At 41.5% G+C, this 14,980-nt stretch overlaps 1 protein-coding gene across 6 annotated transcripts in view; it reads left to right on the top strand.

The window, feature by feature from the left end:
- Positions 1 to 14,980, top strand: part of LUC7L (LUC7 like) — a 35,889-nt gene that overhangs the window by 5,395 nt on the left and 15,514 nt on the right. For all 6 annotated transcript variants that reach the window (XM_077905895.1, XM_077905898.1, XM_077905899.1 and 3 more), the window contains 2 exons: positions 1,570 to 1,668; positions 13,933 to 14,043. In XM_077905895.1, the coding sequence (XP_077762021.1) occupies positions 1,573 to 1,668; positions 13,933 to 14,043 (207 nt within the window). In that variant the 5' untranslated portion in view covers positions 1,570 to 1,572. The remainder of the gene's footprint in view (positions 1 to 1,569; positions 1,669 to 13,932; positions 14,044 to 14,980) is intronic.

Below are 14,980 nucleotides of genomic sequence, written 5' to 3'. Positions count from 1 at the left end.
TTAAGATGCTTAGTAGTAGAAGGTTTTAGTGCTTGCTTCTTCTGGTGGTAGGTTTTCTTTGAGATACAGAGCTTTTATTAGCTTTTAAGCATTTCTGGTATCTGCCATTTATTTTGTAGTTATAGGGCTTGCTTTTCATTTGTGGAGACTTACTTTATTTTGTTTGTTTTTTTTAATATTTTATTCATGAGAGACACAGAGACACACACGGGCAGATGGAGAAGAGAAGCAGGCTCCCTGCAGGGAGCCTGTTGCGGGACTTGGTCCCAGGACCCCTGGATCACGCCCTAACCTGAAGGCAGATGCTCAACCACTGAGCCACCCAGGCGTCCTTCCATGAAGTTTTTGAACTCAGCTGGACATAGTTGTAGTTTAAGCTTAAAGGAGGTCCTAGACTTTATAATTTTTGTTTACTAGTCAGTTAAATAGACACAAAGTGTGTGGACTTCACAGGTGTCTCCTATTGTGATGCTGGGTTTTGTTAACTTGCACTATGTGACTTGATACTGTGATCCTTAGACTACAAACTTTCCTTTTGCTCTCCTTTTCCTTTGGCCACCTTTTGCTTGATGGCCATAGGTGGAGGGTGCCATCACAGAGATCTGCACTCTTAGTTAAGAAATATACTTTTGTCTAATTGTTCTACATGTGCTTACAACATGTGCACATTAGGCTACTCTTACTGGTAACAACCTTTTGTTTCTCAAACAGGGCAACTGAGTGGCCCAATTCTATGTCTCCAGTTCTATCCAGGGTCATTTACTAGGTTAGGACAATGTTAGGGGGAATTTTTGACTATAAATTGGCCAATTCTGTTGCCTTCTGCCTTCTGGTATACAAAGAGATACACAAAGCCAAGCATTAGGTTGTGTTGTAATTGCCAAAACCTGATTGCTCTCTGCTCTTTCCTTTTCCTTGCCTCTACACCTTAAGCATTGAGCAACTTGCATAGTGAAGATTACAAGAAGGAATGCCTAGAAGTTCATTCTGTTGATAATACTCTTGTTTTCTGGCTCTTTCCTTGTAATCTCTCCCCTCCTCCACGCTGCTGTTTGCTGAGTAGATGCTGCTGCCTTGCTGCTGCTCCTTTTTTTTTTTTTTTTTTTTAAGATTTATTTATTTACTTAACTTAGAGCTTGAGTGGGGAGAGGGGCAGAGTAGGAGAGAATCCCAGGCTGGCTGGCAGGGAGCCTGATGTGGGGCCACACTGAGATCATGACCTGAAAGAGTTGGATATTCAACTGTCTGAGCCACCCAGGTGCCCCACTGGATAGGCTTTTCTTCTATGACGGATGCAAAAATACAACTAGCAAAAGCTAATTAATAATGGTTTTCATAAATAGTCCAATTATCTCTAGGTCTAAAAGAGACAGAAACTTTCACAGTTAAAGTCATAATAATCAGGGTGAAAGAGAAATAAGGTTTCTTGGGTATATACTGTTTCTTAATATTTTTATTATAGTTTAGTATTCAAAAAGGTATTTATTTTGGTGACAGTTGAAACACCAGATCATATGCTTTTTACGATGCATAGATGTTCATGTGTAAATTTTTGTTTCTTTCTCACAGCGCATGGATTTAGGAGAATGTACCAAAATCCACGACTTGGCCCTCCGAGCAGATTATGAGATTGCAAGTAAAGAAAGGGACCTGTTTTTTGAATTAGATGTAAGTTTTATTTTGTGTTAATTTCTCCCTACTGTGAAGAGCCAAATATCAACTAACAAGAATAACATAACATTTGTAAGTTATAAAGCAAAATAACAAAAGAGATAACTTATTACTCTACCACTCAGACTGGGAGCTAGGACATGGCCAGTACTATCTGGTGTCTACCTGTAAGTCCACTACCCCAACGCTGTTGTGCATTTTGTACATATTGTTTCCTTTTAATGTGTTATTACATATTTCTCTGATTCCTTGAACTCTGTGTTTTTGTTTTTATGCCTTACGATATATAATTTCATAACATATTCTTTAATAACTTTATTTTTTTCGTTCAGTGTTCTGTTTCTGTTGACCCATTTTGTTGGCTATGGTTTATTTTCATTGTTGCTTGAGTATTCCCCCAAGCTCTATTCATTATTTATAGATTAATTGGGTTGATTCAGAGATTTGTTTTTCCTATTACAAACAGTATTATGAATGTTTTTAAATATATTCTCGGCGTACACATAGTAGGATTTATCCAGGTCTTTTCCGAGGAGAGGAATTGCTGGCTTGTACAGGATACGTGTGTTCATCTTTACAAGATAGTTCTGTAACGGTGTCCTTTTTCTCTTTTGTTTCTGTTGTTGATAAAGATATAGTATCAATTTATAACCCAATAGTAATGTTAAATTTTTGGAGTTTAGTGTTGTTTTTTTTTTTTTTTTTTTTTTTTAAGATTTTATTTATTGATTCATAGACACAGAGAGAGAGAGGCAGAGACACAGGCAGAGGGAGAAGCAGGCTCCATGCAGGGAGCCCAATGTGGGACTACATCCTGGGTCTCCAGGATCACACCCCGGGCTGCAGGTGGCGCCAAACCGCTGCGCCACCGGGGCTGCCCAGTTTAGTGGTTTAAAAATGGAATTTCACAACTTTTAAAAAAATTGTTGCCTCCCAAAGGAATCTTTTTTAAGACATTTTTTGTAATCTGTCCCCTACCCCTCTGAGATTTTTGTTCCCACAGAACCCTGAATAGTAAGTAGCTTATGTGCTGTGGTCCTTTCAGGCCACAAACCATTGTGGACCTAAGATTTTTTTTTCACCCTTTAATAGCAGGGTTCATCCTTTCCCATTGAGAGTGCAGAATTTAGAGTCACTCCATTTATGTTTTCTCTTTTTCCTAATCCTCCATCACTAGTATGACCAGAGGTCAGTGAAGGGGTTTGGTGGCATTCAGATTCCTAAGTGATGGGGAAGGTACAGAGCTTGGTGTGAGGAAGCCAAGGAAAGATGTCTCCTCCTCACCAGAAGACACTTTAAAAGGAGAGACTCTGTTTAAATCAGTAGTCTTGTGATTAAAATTAATGATTCTTTCCCAGATTCATTCTTTAACCACAGTGTGCTGTCAATGTTGAATCTTTAACTAAAAATGCCTTTAGCAACAGCTTGACTAAGAGTAGAGGGTTGGAAAGGAAATTTATCTATACTGTGAATTTTCATTCTTCAATAAGCTGCAGATGCTTATGCAAAGAAGCCATTACTAGGGACATCAAGGTTTCAGAGATTGATAAGTGCAAAGGTATATATTTTGAAATCTCAGTTATACTCATGGTTTCTGGACTACAAGTCTTAGTGTTTCTACTAACTCAGAATGTGAGTATTTTTTTTTTTGTTTTAAGATTTTATTTATCTGTTAGAAGATACGCACGTGCACAGAGAGGAGGTTCCACATGGGAGCCTGACATGGGACTCTGACCCATGAGATCATAACCTGAGCCGAAGACAGCCACCCAGGCTCCCTCAGTGCATTTTTAAAAATTTATTTATTTTTTAATTTAATTTAATTTAATTTAATTTAATTTAATTTTTATTTTTTGCATTTTTTTAATGACCCGATGAATTTAAAGTTAGAAAACAGATTAATAGAAAAAATGGAGTCACTGAGATGCACAGAGTCATTTAGTATATTTTGAAGGAGGTGTATTTTGCCAGTGTGAAGAAAGTAGGGTGTTTTTAATGAATATTGATGAAAACTATGCATTAGCCAGTAGGAAAATACCCAGTTGTATCCCCAGGAAATGAATTTTGTTGTTTTGATGCTTTGACGTATAGAAGCTATAAGAGAAAGATTAGATTATTCATTTGTATAAAATTTAAAATTTAGCATATTAAAAATACCTGTACACCTGCTTGGCTCATTCCTAAGAGCATGTGACTATTGATCTTGGGATCACAAGTTTGACCTTATGTTGGGTGTGGAGATTACTGGGGGAAAAAAGTTCCCATATATAATGAGAATAAACTGGGACAATATTTGTAGTGTGTGTGATGATGGGCTAGTTATCTTTATATGTAAAATTCATCACGATTGACACGAATGGTGTATCAATGGTTCAATAGAAAATGGGCAAAAGATAGAAAAGGACGTTTCCTAGTTGGCACATAATCCTATGTCAGGTGCTCATCCTTACTCAGAACTGAAGAAATGGAGGATTTCTTTTTTTTTTTTTTAAGATTTTATTTATTTATTCATGAGAGACACAGAGGCAGAGACATAGGCAGAGGGAGATGTAGGCTCCCCGTGGGGAGCCTGATGCGGGACTCAATCCCAGGACCCCAGGATTACCACCTGAGCTGAAAGCAGAGGCTTAACCACTGAGCCACCCAAGTGCCCCAGAAATGGAGGATTAAATAATCCTGGTACACCTCCTGGATAACTCAACATCTCCCGATGTGAAAGCACTTGTTAGCATGGTCAGTTCTAAGATTCTATCTCACTGATAGACTTGCACATAAAGCTAAATTTGTTCTAGAATATTTCTATAGCATTTATAACTGCAAAAAAACAGGAACCAAGTAGCTGTCCTCAGTAAGGGACTGCCTAAATCACAGTTGCTCTTTAGGACGAAATGATGTATAGCTGTGAAAAGAGAATTGAGCAAGTTCACTGTATTGTTGATGTGAAATTATCTACATGATGGGTTAAGTGGATATGCAATGTCTGATATGATGCTTCCATAGTGTTTATTTAACTTACTCTTTTAGAAGATTTTATTTGAGAGAGAGCACACAGGTGTACACGAAGTGTGGGGGAGGTGGGGAGCAGGATAGAGGAGCAGAGGAAGAGGAAGACTCCATGCAGAGCAAAAGCCAGATACAGGATTCAGTCTCATAACCTCTGAGATCATGACCTGAGCCGAAATCAAGAGTTGGACCCTTAACTGACTGAGCCACCTGGGTGCCCCTTAGTGTGTGCGCGTTTTTTTAAGATACTATTTTTTTTTTTTTTAAGATCTATTTATTTTAGAGAAAGAGAGGGTGGGCGTGCACACAGGTGGTAGGAGGGGCGGGGAGGGGGCAGGGGGGAAGGAGCATCTTCCCCACTAAGTGCAGAGCTGGACATGGGCCTCAATCCCATGACCCTAAGATTGTGACTTGAGCTGAAACCAAGAGTCGGACACTGACCCAGGTGCTTCATGTCTTGTTTTTGTTGTTGTTGTTGTGGTGGTTTTAAAGATTTATTTTTTCATGAGAGACACAGAGAGAGGCAGAGACATAGGCAGAGAGAAGGCTCCCTGTGGGGAGCCCCGATGGGAACTCGATCCCAGGACCCTGGGGTCACGCCCTGAGCCAAAGGCAGCCTCTCAATGGCTGAGGCACCCAGGCATTTCTTGTCTTGTGTTTTTTTTTTTTTTTTTTTTTTTTTTTTTTTTATTTATGATAGTCACACACAGAGAGAGAGAGAGGCAGAGACATAGGCAGAGGGAGAAGCAGGCTCCATGCACTGGGAGCCCGACGTAGAATTCGATCCCGGGTCTCCAGGATCGCGCCCTGGGCCAAAGGCAGGCGCTAAACCGCTGTGCCACCTGGGGATTCCCTCTTGTCTTGTTTTTTAAACAATGTTTTTAAATTGTGTACATCTTTATTTTTACTTATTTTTATGTGAGCTCTGTGCACTTCACGACCCTGTAATCAAGAGTTACATGCTCTACCCACTGAGCCAGCCAAGTGCCCCTCCACAGTTTGTGTGTTTTTTAAACAAGGCTGTTGTACACCTATTAATATGTTCAGATGAGCAGAGAGATGTTCCTATATATAGGAATTAGGTTTTCATTTTAAAAGGTAACCACCCCTCCCCTCTACCCCTTAAAAATCATTTTTGATCTTATAGATGGTTCATATTAAAATGTTTGATAACAAGTGCTGTAAACACGTGGAAAAGGTCCTCCTACCCTGAGGAATGAAGGTCAGCTTGCAGTAGCTGTATTTGAAGGAGGGTAGTCAGAGCATAGTCTGCATGTGAAATGCATATATGTACTTCTTGCAGAACTCTGCTGTTGGGAACATATCTTAGGAATATGTGCAAAAGAGTACATAGAAAAGATGCTCATTGCAACCGTTTTTTATTTTATTTTATTTTGAATATTTTATTCATGAGAAGCAGAGAGAGAGGTAGGTAGGGAGCCTGATGCGGGACTTGATCCTGAGATCCCAGGATCACAACCTGAGCCAAAGGCAGATGCTCAACCACGGAGCCACCCAGGCGTCCCTGCAACCTTTTTTTAAAGGGAGAAAAAGAAGCTATAATGAAGCTTAATGGAGAACGAGTTACCAAAATTGTCTTGTCACACAGTGGAATGTTGCTTTGTAAAGCCAGAAGATATCTCTGGGTGTTAGGGAGGGAGATTTTTAAAAAGTGTCTCCATTGGCTTTTAATATAATTCACATGCCATAAAATTTACCCAAGGTTCTCTTTTGTTTCTTTAAAGTAAACACCATACCCAGCATGGAGCCCTTAAGTTTTGGGTTTTTTTTTTTTTTTATTAAAGATTTTATTTATTTATTCATGAGAGACAGAGAAAGAGAGAGGCAGAGACACACAGGCAGAGGGAGAAGCAGGCTCCACACAGGGAGCCCGAGGTGGGTCCCGATCCCGGGACTCCAGGATCATGCCCTGGGCCGAAGGCAGGCGCCAGACTGCTGAGCCACCCAGGGATCCCTGGAGCCCTTAAGTTTTTAATTTATATATATCAATAGTGTTTGCATGTACATGGGTTACTCTTAACTACAGTGATTAAAAGTGGCCTGGCTGTAAAATACCAGGCTAAGACAACTTTTTATCTCCTTAGTTTTGCAGAATACACTTTTTTTTTTTTTTTCAGAATACACTTTTATGGAAAAATAAAGCTTTTCTCAAAATACAGATTTATTAAGTTAATTTGATGAAAATTGGTTTTTAAATCTTTTCATAGGTAGTGCACGTTCACTCTGGGAGATTCCAGAGGTCTAAAAGGCTCCCCTTTCCATGTGACCAACCACGAAGTCAGTTTCATCTTTTAAAGATAGCTGATTCAGGATGAACAGATAGGTTTATCAGAAAGGCTAGATGTGGTTTTTCTTGTCGAAATTGCAGTTTTGAGAAGCAGAATCCTTCAGAAACATTTTAGCCAGCTGTGATCAGTGGGCTGACTCTTGCTAATCCTGACCTACAGACTATTGTAGTCAGGTCAGTGCGAAAGCTTTGCATACCAATGGTCCTGCTAAGACAGCCATGCCTTTTATTAATTCTTTCATGAAAGAAAACCTTTTTTAAAACTTGAGTTTTTAATTGATTTGCTAATTCTTGGTACATTAGTTTAAAATTCTTTTTTTTTTTTTTAATTTTTATTTATTTATGATAGTCACAGAGAGAGAAAGAGAGAGAGGCAGGGACACAGGCAGAGGGAGAAGCAGGCTCCATGCACCGGGAGCCTGATGTGGGATTCGATCCTGGGTCTCCAGGATCGCGCCCTGGGCCAAAGGCAGGCGCCAATCCGCTGCGCCACCCAGGGATCCCTAAAATTCTGTCTTTAGGGGCTCCTGGGTGGCTCACCTCAGGGCGTGATCCCCAGTCTTGGGATCAAGTTCCACGTCGGTCTCGGCCCCCCACGGGGAGCCCGGTTCTCCGTCAGCCTATGTCTGCCCCTCTCTCCTGTGTTGCATATGAATAAATAAATCTTAAAATAAAATTCTGTGTTTATAGAAGGCATTATTTACAGAGAGCATTAAGATCTATTTTCATAATTAGTTGCTGAATTTATAGATTGACATTTGACTTTCAGTAGGTCTTTTTTAAGAGCTCAGCCCTTTTTGGGATTCCTGGGTGGCTCAGCGGTTTAACATCTGCCTTCAGCCCAGGGCATGATCCTGGAGACCCGGGATCGAGTCCCACGTCAGGCTCCCTGTGTGGAGCCTGCTTCTCCCTCTGCCTGTGTCTCTCATGAATAAATAAATAGGTAAATCTTAAAAAAAAAAGAATTCAGCTCTTTTTACAAATTTAAAATATTTAAGCAATTTTTAAGAAGCTATCCTACAAGGATATTTGCTTATGTATGAGAAGACATAAAATGTTCATTGGATCATTTTGAAATAGTGAAAATACCCAGATAGGTTTGGTTTTGAAGGGGCTAAAGTAGTTGCCTTACAGTGAAATGAAATACTGCATTAGCTGTGGATGGCAGAAGAAGGCGTATCTGTTGATGTGAAGAAGAAAAAATGGAAAGTTGCCATACTGTTTGGTGGAATGAGAATTGTGTATTTAGGTTTGCATCCTAATGCAATTTAAAAAAGAACGTACCAAATGTTCTTATACCAACAAGAACAGCTTGCTTCTTACCTTCCACAAGCTGATCTTGGTTGGTTAGATTTGTAGCAGTGTTTCAGAGCAGTCTCTGGAGGCCTGTGTCACATGGCCAGTTCAAGGATTGGCTCTGGGTCAGAATTCTGAGGCTCTGCTGGCTCAAAGGAAGCAGGGAGTTGTGCTCATAGAACTGTTAACAGTTTAAAGCTATGCTTACACGGATTATTTTTCTGTAGAAAAAGACTAAGGTTGATTTACCAGGGCTTCCTTGACTGATTTGAGAAAGCAAGAGATCTCACCCATGCGTCATGCGTAAGGGTGGGAGAGGCGGAGGGAAAGAGAACCTGAAGTGGATCTGCTGAGTGCAGAACCCTTCATGGGGCTCAATCCCACGACCCTGAGATAGGACCCTGGCTTCTCACGGACCTCCAGACAAACCGCACACCTCAGTCATTTCATCTGTGAACACGTCAGCTTTGCCATTGCCATGGGTATGGAGACTTGGTATCATCCTTGATGGTGACAATCTACTTGACGTGTCTTGAAGAACGTGTTACTGAGAAACTTTAAAGATACAGAAGTGGGCAGGATAATGAAATTTCCGGGGTTTGTCTCCCAGTTTTCAGTGACTGTTGATGTGGAGACTCTTGTTTCATCTTTATCATTGTATTTCCCCACTGGATTTTTTTTTTTTTTTTTTTTTTTTAGGGGTGGGTGAGTGACTCAGTCGATTAAGTGCTTGCCTTCAGCCCAGGCCACCGTCCCAAGGGTTTGGGATCAAGCCCCACGTTGGGCCCCTGCTCAGCAGGCCTGCTTTTCTCTCTCCACGCCACTCCCCCAGCTCATGCTTGATTTTTCTCTCTTTCTCTCAAGTCTTTTTTTAAAAAGAGATTAGGTTTTTGTAAGTAATCCCTACATTCAACATGGGGGCAAACCCACAACCCTGAGAAGTCGCATGCTCCACTGTCTGAGTGCCAGGCATCCCATGCCCCACTGCCCGTTCGGATTCCTTTGTACTAGCTGCTAGACAGAACTGCACTGCTAAACACTGTAAATACTACATCTAGAGGGAGGACTGTGTTAAAACCAGTCATTTTAAAAATAATTACTTAGTATGTGATAATGTTCAAATTTCTGAGATTGCTTCAAAAGGGATTCTTTTATAAAAGTTTTATTTCTTTGACTCAGGATTCAAAATAAGGGCTACACATTAGAATGCTTTGTAAGTCTTTTTAAATCTATTTGTTTGAAAAAATTTTTTAAAAGTCTCCGTGGATTTTGCTGATTATAACCTCATGATATCTTTTTAACATGTTTCCCCTAATCTTTACAACTTCTGTACTCTAGGAGTTAGATTTGGAGGCTTTATCATCAGATTTAAGTTCTTTTGTGACTGAAATATTTCAGAGGCAGAGCTTTGCACTTGCTGTTACATCACCTCACCTGGCACAGTGATCAGTTGGTTTGGTTGTTGCAGGCAGCCTTAACCTATTGATTGTCAAGGTCCCCTTCAGCTTCAGGTTTTGGCCTGATCCTTTAAGCAGCAGTCGAGGATTATTGCCTAATTGTAAGATGAGTTATTTCACTAAGGTTGCAGCATTTCTTACTAATGTAAAAACATGTGAAACCTCTCCACTCTGTTTTTCAGTCACCTGGGTGCCTCCAGAAGTAACCGATGTCTTCTGTTTCCTTTGGGGTTTATGTGGATACCTGAGGCAGACAGTGTCTATATTCTCTTTTATTTTTTTTATATAGATGGTAATCTGTACACCTTGTTCTACACCTGCTGCTTCTTTTTTTTTTTTTTTTAACTTTTTAGTATATTTTTGTATAGAGTTGCTTATTCCTTTTTTGGCTATGTAGTATTTCAAAGGATGGGTGTCTAGTTTATATGACCAGTCCCCTGTTGATGGTTGTGGTGCTGCGTTACACGTTGCCATCATATGCACGTATCCAGGGGAGATTCCTAGATGCAGAACTGTTGGATCAGAACGGTATCTGGGGTTTTGATGGTACCATAGTGTTATCCAGTGGGGTGAATGCTCCCACTAGCAGTGTAGAAGAGTTCTCCCATCTTCACATCTTTGCTAACAGTGAGTAACCATATTTGGGCATATTAAGAGGTATAGAAAGGTATTTCTTTGCGTAGGTATTGCCTGCCTGGACCCTCAACTTGAGCTTGGTGGGTGGAACCACTGGTGTTTTATCTGGGAGAAGGTGTCTCCCTATCTTTACCATTGGCTCCCTCTAGGTCAACACAGTCTCATCCTGACTGTGCCAGGGGCAGGCCTGATTTCTCGAAAGTACTTTGTCCAGAAATTCCTTAGGAAAGGGTGTAAAATGTTTTGCTACTAGGTAATCTGTATAAAGAACATTTTAAGGTGCACTGGGGTGGCTCAGTCGGTTTAACATTGGTCTTTGGCTCAGGTTGTGATCTAAGGGTCCTGGGACCAAGCCTTGCATCGAGGCTCCTTGCTCAGCGGGGAGCCCACTTCTCCCTCTCCACCTTGCTTGTGCTCTCTCTTACTTTCTGTCTCTCTCTCTCTCTCAAATAAGTAAATAAAATCTTTTTTTAAAAAAAACAAAATGACATTTAAAGTTTCTTAACTCGGGGATCCCTGGGTGGCGCAGCGGTTTAGCGCCTGTCTTTGGCCCAGGGCGTGATCCTGGAGACCCGGGATCGAATCCCACATCGGGCTCCCGGTGCATGGAGCCTGCTCCTCCCTCTGCCTGTGTCTCTGCCTCTCTCTCTCTCTCTCTCTCTCTCTGTGACTATCATTCATTCATAAATAAATAAATAACTCAACTCGAAAACTGGCAAGCAGCAATGTTAACACATTAATTTACCTTGTGAAAACGAGCATTTCTTTAGTGTCAATATATTGAAAATATAAAGATTTTGATTCTTCTTAATTTAATAAAAAAAGATAGTTAATTTTTTCCCCTAAATTGTCTTGCTTTGTGATGTTTTATTTGACAGGTTCTGAAACTACACATCCTAAATAATTTTCAGACTATCTTTAATATACCAAATGAGACCAGTTCTAATTATACCTACTTTTTCTATGTACAGATATAAAAATAATAGTTCCATTTACTAATTAAGTTGGATATCCTGGGTTAGAATCCCTTTATGACCTTGGGCAAGTTGTTTTAACTTTTTCTATTCATCCATGAACCAGGCTGGTGGTGACTGCCTCAGAGTTGTACACATTATGCGTAGGGCCTTTGGAGTCCTCATATCCTGGTGCCATCATTTAGTAGTTTGGAAACTACCTTAATTTCTTCATCTGGGAAATGGAGACCTTCACAGTTTCTAGGTGGCCATTTTAAGACATATGTGGACATGCAACATAGCACAAGGGCACGTGTTCCCTGTGACCAGCCTCAGGTTCCCTGATGTGTGGCCAGTGTCATTTCTACTGGGCTGGCAACAGCTGGGAACAGCACCACACAGTCCCGAGTGTGGAGGAATAGCCTCCAGCCACAGTGAGACTTCTCTGCCTACTTTGTGCCAGCACTGTGCTCAGGCATCCTCAGTAGTCCAGGTTTCATCATACCACTCTTCAGTCGTAGAGATTGGGTGACTTTGTAGTAAATGGTAGGTTGTGATAAGGTCTTAATTTGTAGACTTGAATACTTTTTTTTTTTTTTTAAGCTTTTATTTGAGAGAGAACATGAGTAGGGCAGGAAGGGGCAGAGGGAGGAGTAGAAGCAGGCTACCGGTGAGCAGGGAGCCACCATGTCAGCCTCAATTCCAGGACCCCGAGATCATGACCTGAGCCAAAGGCAGATGCGTAACCAATGGAGCCACTCAGGCCACCTGACGTGAATTCCTTTTTTTTTTTTTTTTTAATTATTTAAGTCATATATTTTTGGACTCAATCTGAAGTTGACAAACACATTGAGAAGAAGGGGCAGTCGAACAGTGCCATCTTTTAAAGGATGTGGCAGTTAAAAGATGTCTCTCTGTTGTGGCTATTCTATGTGTGAAGTTTGCCATTTAATTTTTAGCTTATCAGATGCCTGAGTCTGTAGCTAATTTGGGTTCTGCTGAAGCTGCAGCTGATTGCTTTAATTGGTCAGGGTGCTGGCAGGATTGTCTCGTGGTCTGTTCCCCACTGGACCCCTGATGAGGGGATTTATGGGTCTGGTGCAGGTGTGAGATGGCTCTGTTTGGGTAGATAATAAGGGACTCTGCACCACAGACTCAGCACCTCTGTGTGGGTGTGGACCTGGGGCATTTGAGGTTAGTCTACTAGGCTCCTTTGTCCCATATGAGCACAGGTGGCATGTGACCTGTATCGGCTTGCTGGCAACTTGATCCTGGAGAGTTATCACCCTGTCAGCAGAGTTGGCAACCCTGTATCTTTCTGGGAAGTATAATACTTGCAGATAAACACTGATCATTTGCTTTCCTAATTGTTTGATTTGAACATAGTGAAATGTTTATCAGGGAATGTTTGGATGACCAACAACAGGAAAGAGATCCTGAACTCCAAAATTGAAGTAAAATTGGGAGTTGACCTTAGTGGACAATGATGCTTTAGCCTTTCTCCAAGCACCCTTGGGGGGCTTGGCACCATCACAGAGCCTCTTTGTCTTGACCTATGTCCAAGTATGCATTTATTTGAAACGAGCGTTTTCTGGAGGAGACTATAACCCTCTTGTCCATTCTAGTGTCACACTGATACTCGGGGAGTGCTTTCTCTTGCCCATCTTTGGGTGGAGGGTCATAGATTATCGCCGTTTGGTCTGTTGGCCTTTCATCGGCTTTATATCACCTCCACCCAGAGGTTTTTCTTCTGTATTTTTTGGTGATAGATCCTGGTGCAGTCCTGTCCTCCTGTGCTACACTCCCTTGCTGTCATACTTAACACAGTGCCACCATCTGCAAGTGGACGAGTGGGTGTAAATTATGAGGTGCTGCTTGCTCATCACTGGTCCAAGCCTGACAGATATCCTATGTGTATGTTTTATATGGAGTTATGCTGGGGCCTTTGACTGGTCATGGCAAAATAATAACTGTCTAACACATGGAGCAGCTTATTGGTGTTTCCCCACAAGTCTTTTCAGAGTGAGCAATTAGATTTCTAGAGTTTCTATTCCATTATCTCTTTGGGTAAGTAGTAACCAGTTTTCCTGCTACTTTAGACAGGCAATAACTAATCATGCTCACAGCTCTCAGTAATATTTGTTCTATTGTTTTGTTTTGAGGTGGAAGGGGGAACTCTACCCTCAGAACATGAGGGAATAATATTTACGTGGCTCACACAGACCAGTGAGTACATCATCCGCACCCCCAACAGCTCACCAGAAGAGGGCCTCTGATACTAGTCCAGGCTTTCCTACCCCTCAGAGAACGCTATTAATTATGACCAAAAAAATTCTGGGAAATGTTATTGAGGGATGGGGGTCCTTTTACAAATTTTAGAAGTAAACAGATCAGATGAGAAGATAATGCTTCTAAATGATCACTTGGTTTAACAAAGCCCCTTGGTTTAATGTGATTATGGATGTGCTAGCTGTAGTGTAGCTTAAGATCTTCCCACTGAAGTTACAGGCTTTAAAAAAACCAACCCAGGAGTATATGTCCTATTGAACTGATGGGTTCTAAGACCTTACTTGTAACTGATCATAGCTCTCTGCTTCTCCTGAGTTAGGCAATGGATCACTTGGAATCCTTTATTGCCGAGTGCGATCGGAGGACTGAGCTTGCCAAGAAGCGGCTAGCAGAGACGCAAGAGGAGATCAGTGCAGAAGTTTCTGCGAAGGTATGCCTGGGAGACTTTCTCCTTGAGTTGTCTGTACAGATCTGTGTCTTCTAAAAACCATTCTGCCAACAGGCTAGCAGCTTTCATTATCACTGACAGTGCGCCTTTGAGGTGGACAGTCCTTGCTGCCTTGCTGCTTTTCAGTAAGAAGAGAAGGCTGCCCGTGAGCTCGCAGCCCCCAGGAGCTGCTTGCTGCCCTGTCTCTGCCTCTACTGTACAGGCTTTTTTTTTCTTTTTTTTTTTTAACTATGATGCCACAATTTTATTATTTTTTTAAGATTTTATTTATTCATGAGAGACAGAGAGAGAGAGGTAGAGACTCAGCCAGAGGGAGAAGCAGGCTCCATGCAGGGAGCCTGACGTGGGACTCGATCCCGAGTCTCCAGGATCAGGCCCTGGGCTGAAGGCAGCGCCAAATCGCTGAGCCACCCGGGCTGCCCTGTACAAGCTTATTAAAGTTTGCTTTTTTAACACCTCCACATAAAACAGGAAAGGGGGGACAGTTATTTGGGAAATGGTTAGACTGTGGGGCAGTTGTTCTGCACAGTAAAGAAGGTAGATCTGTGTGTCATGGGCCTGTCAGCACACCCCTCTACCCTTCCCCTCTTTGAGTGCAGCTGATGAGTCTCTTCGGTGTCTTTGCCTCTCAATTTTGTAAAAGTGTTGCTTAGAATATATGTAGTTGCAGAGGATGCCTGGCTGGCTCAGTGGTTGAGCATCTACCTTCAGCTCAGAGCGTGATCCCGGATTGAGTCCCACATCGGGCTCCTTGCATGGAGCCTGCTTCTCCCTCTGCCTGTGTCTCTACCTCTCTCTATCTCTCATGAATAAATAAATAAAATCTTAAAAATATGTGCAGTTGCTAACTGGACCATAGGTGCTACCTTATTTATTTATTTTTTTTAATATTTATTTATTTATGATAGTCACACACAGA

Source organism: Canis aureus, chromosome 8 (genome assembly GCF_053574225.1).
Source record: "Canis aureus isolate CA01 chromosome 8, VMU_Caureus_v.1.0, whole genome shotgun sequence".
Classification (NCBI taxonomy): domain Eukaryota; kingdom Metazoa; phylum Chordata; class Mammalia; order Carnivora; family Canidae; genus Canis; species Canis aureus.
Note: the sequence above shows the minus strand (reverse complement) of the source record. Positions and strands in the feature narration are given on the sequence as shown.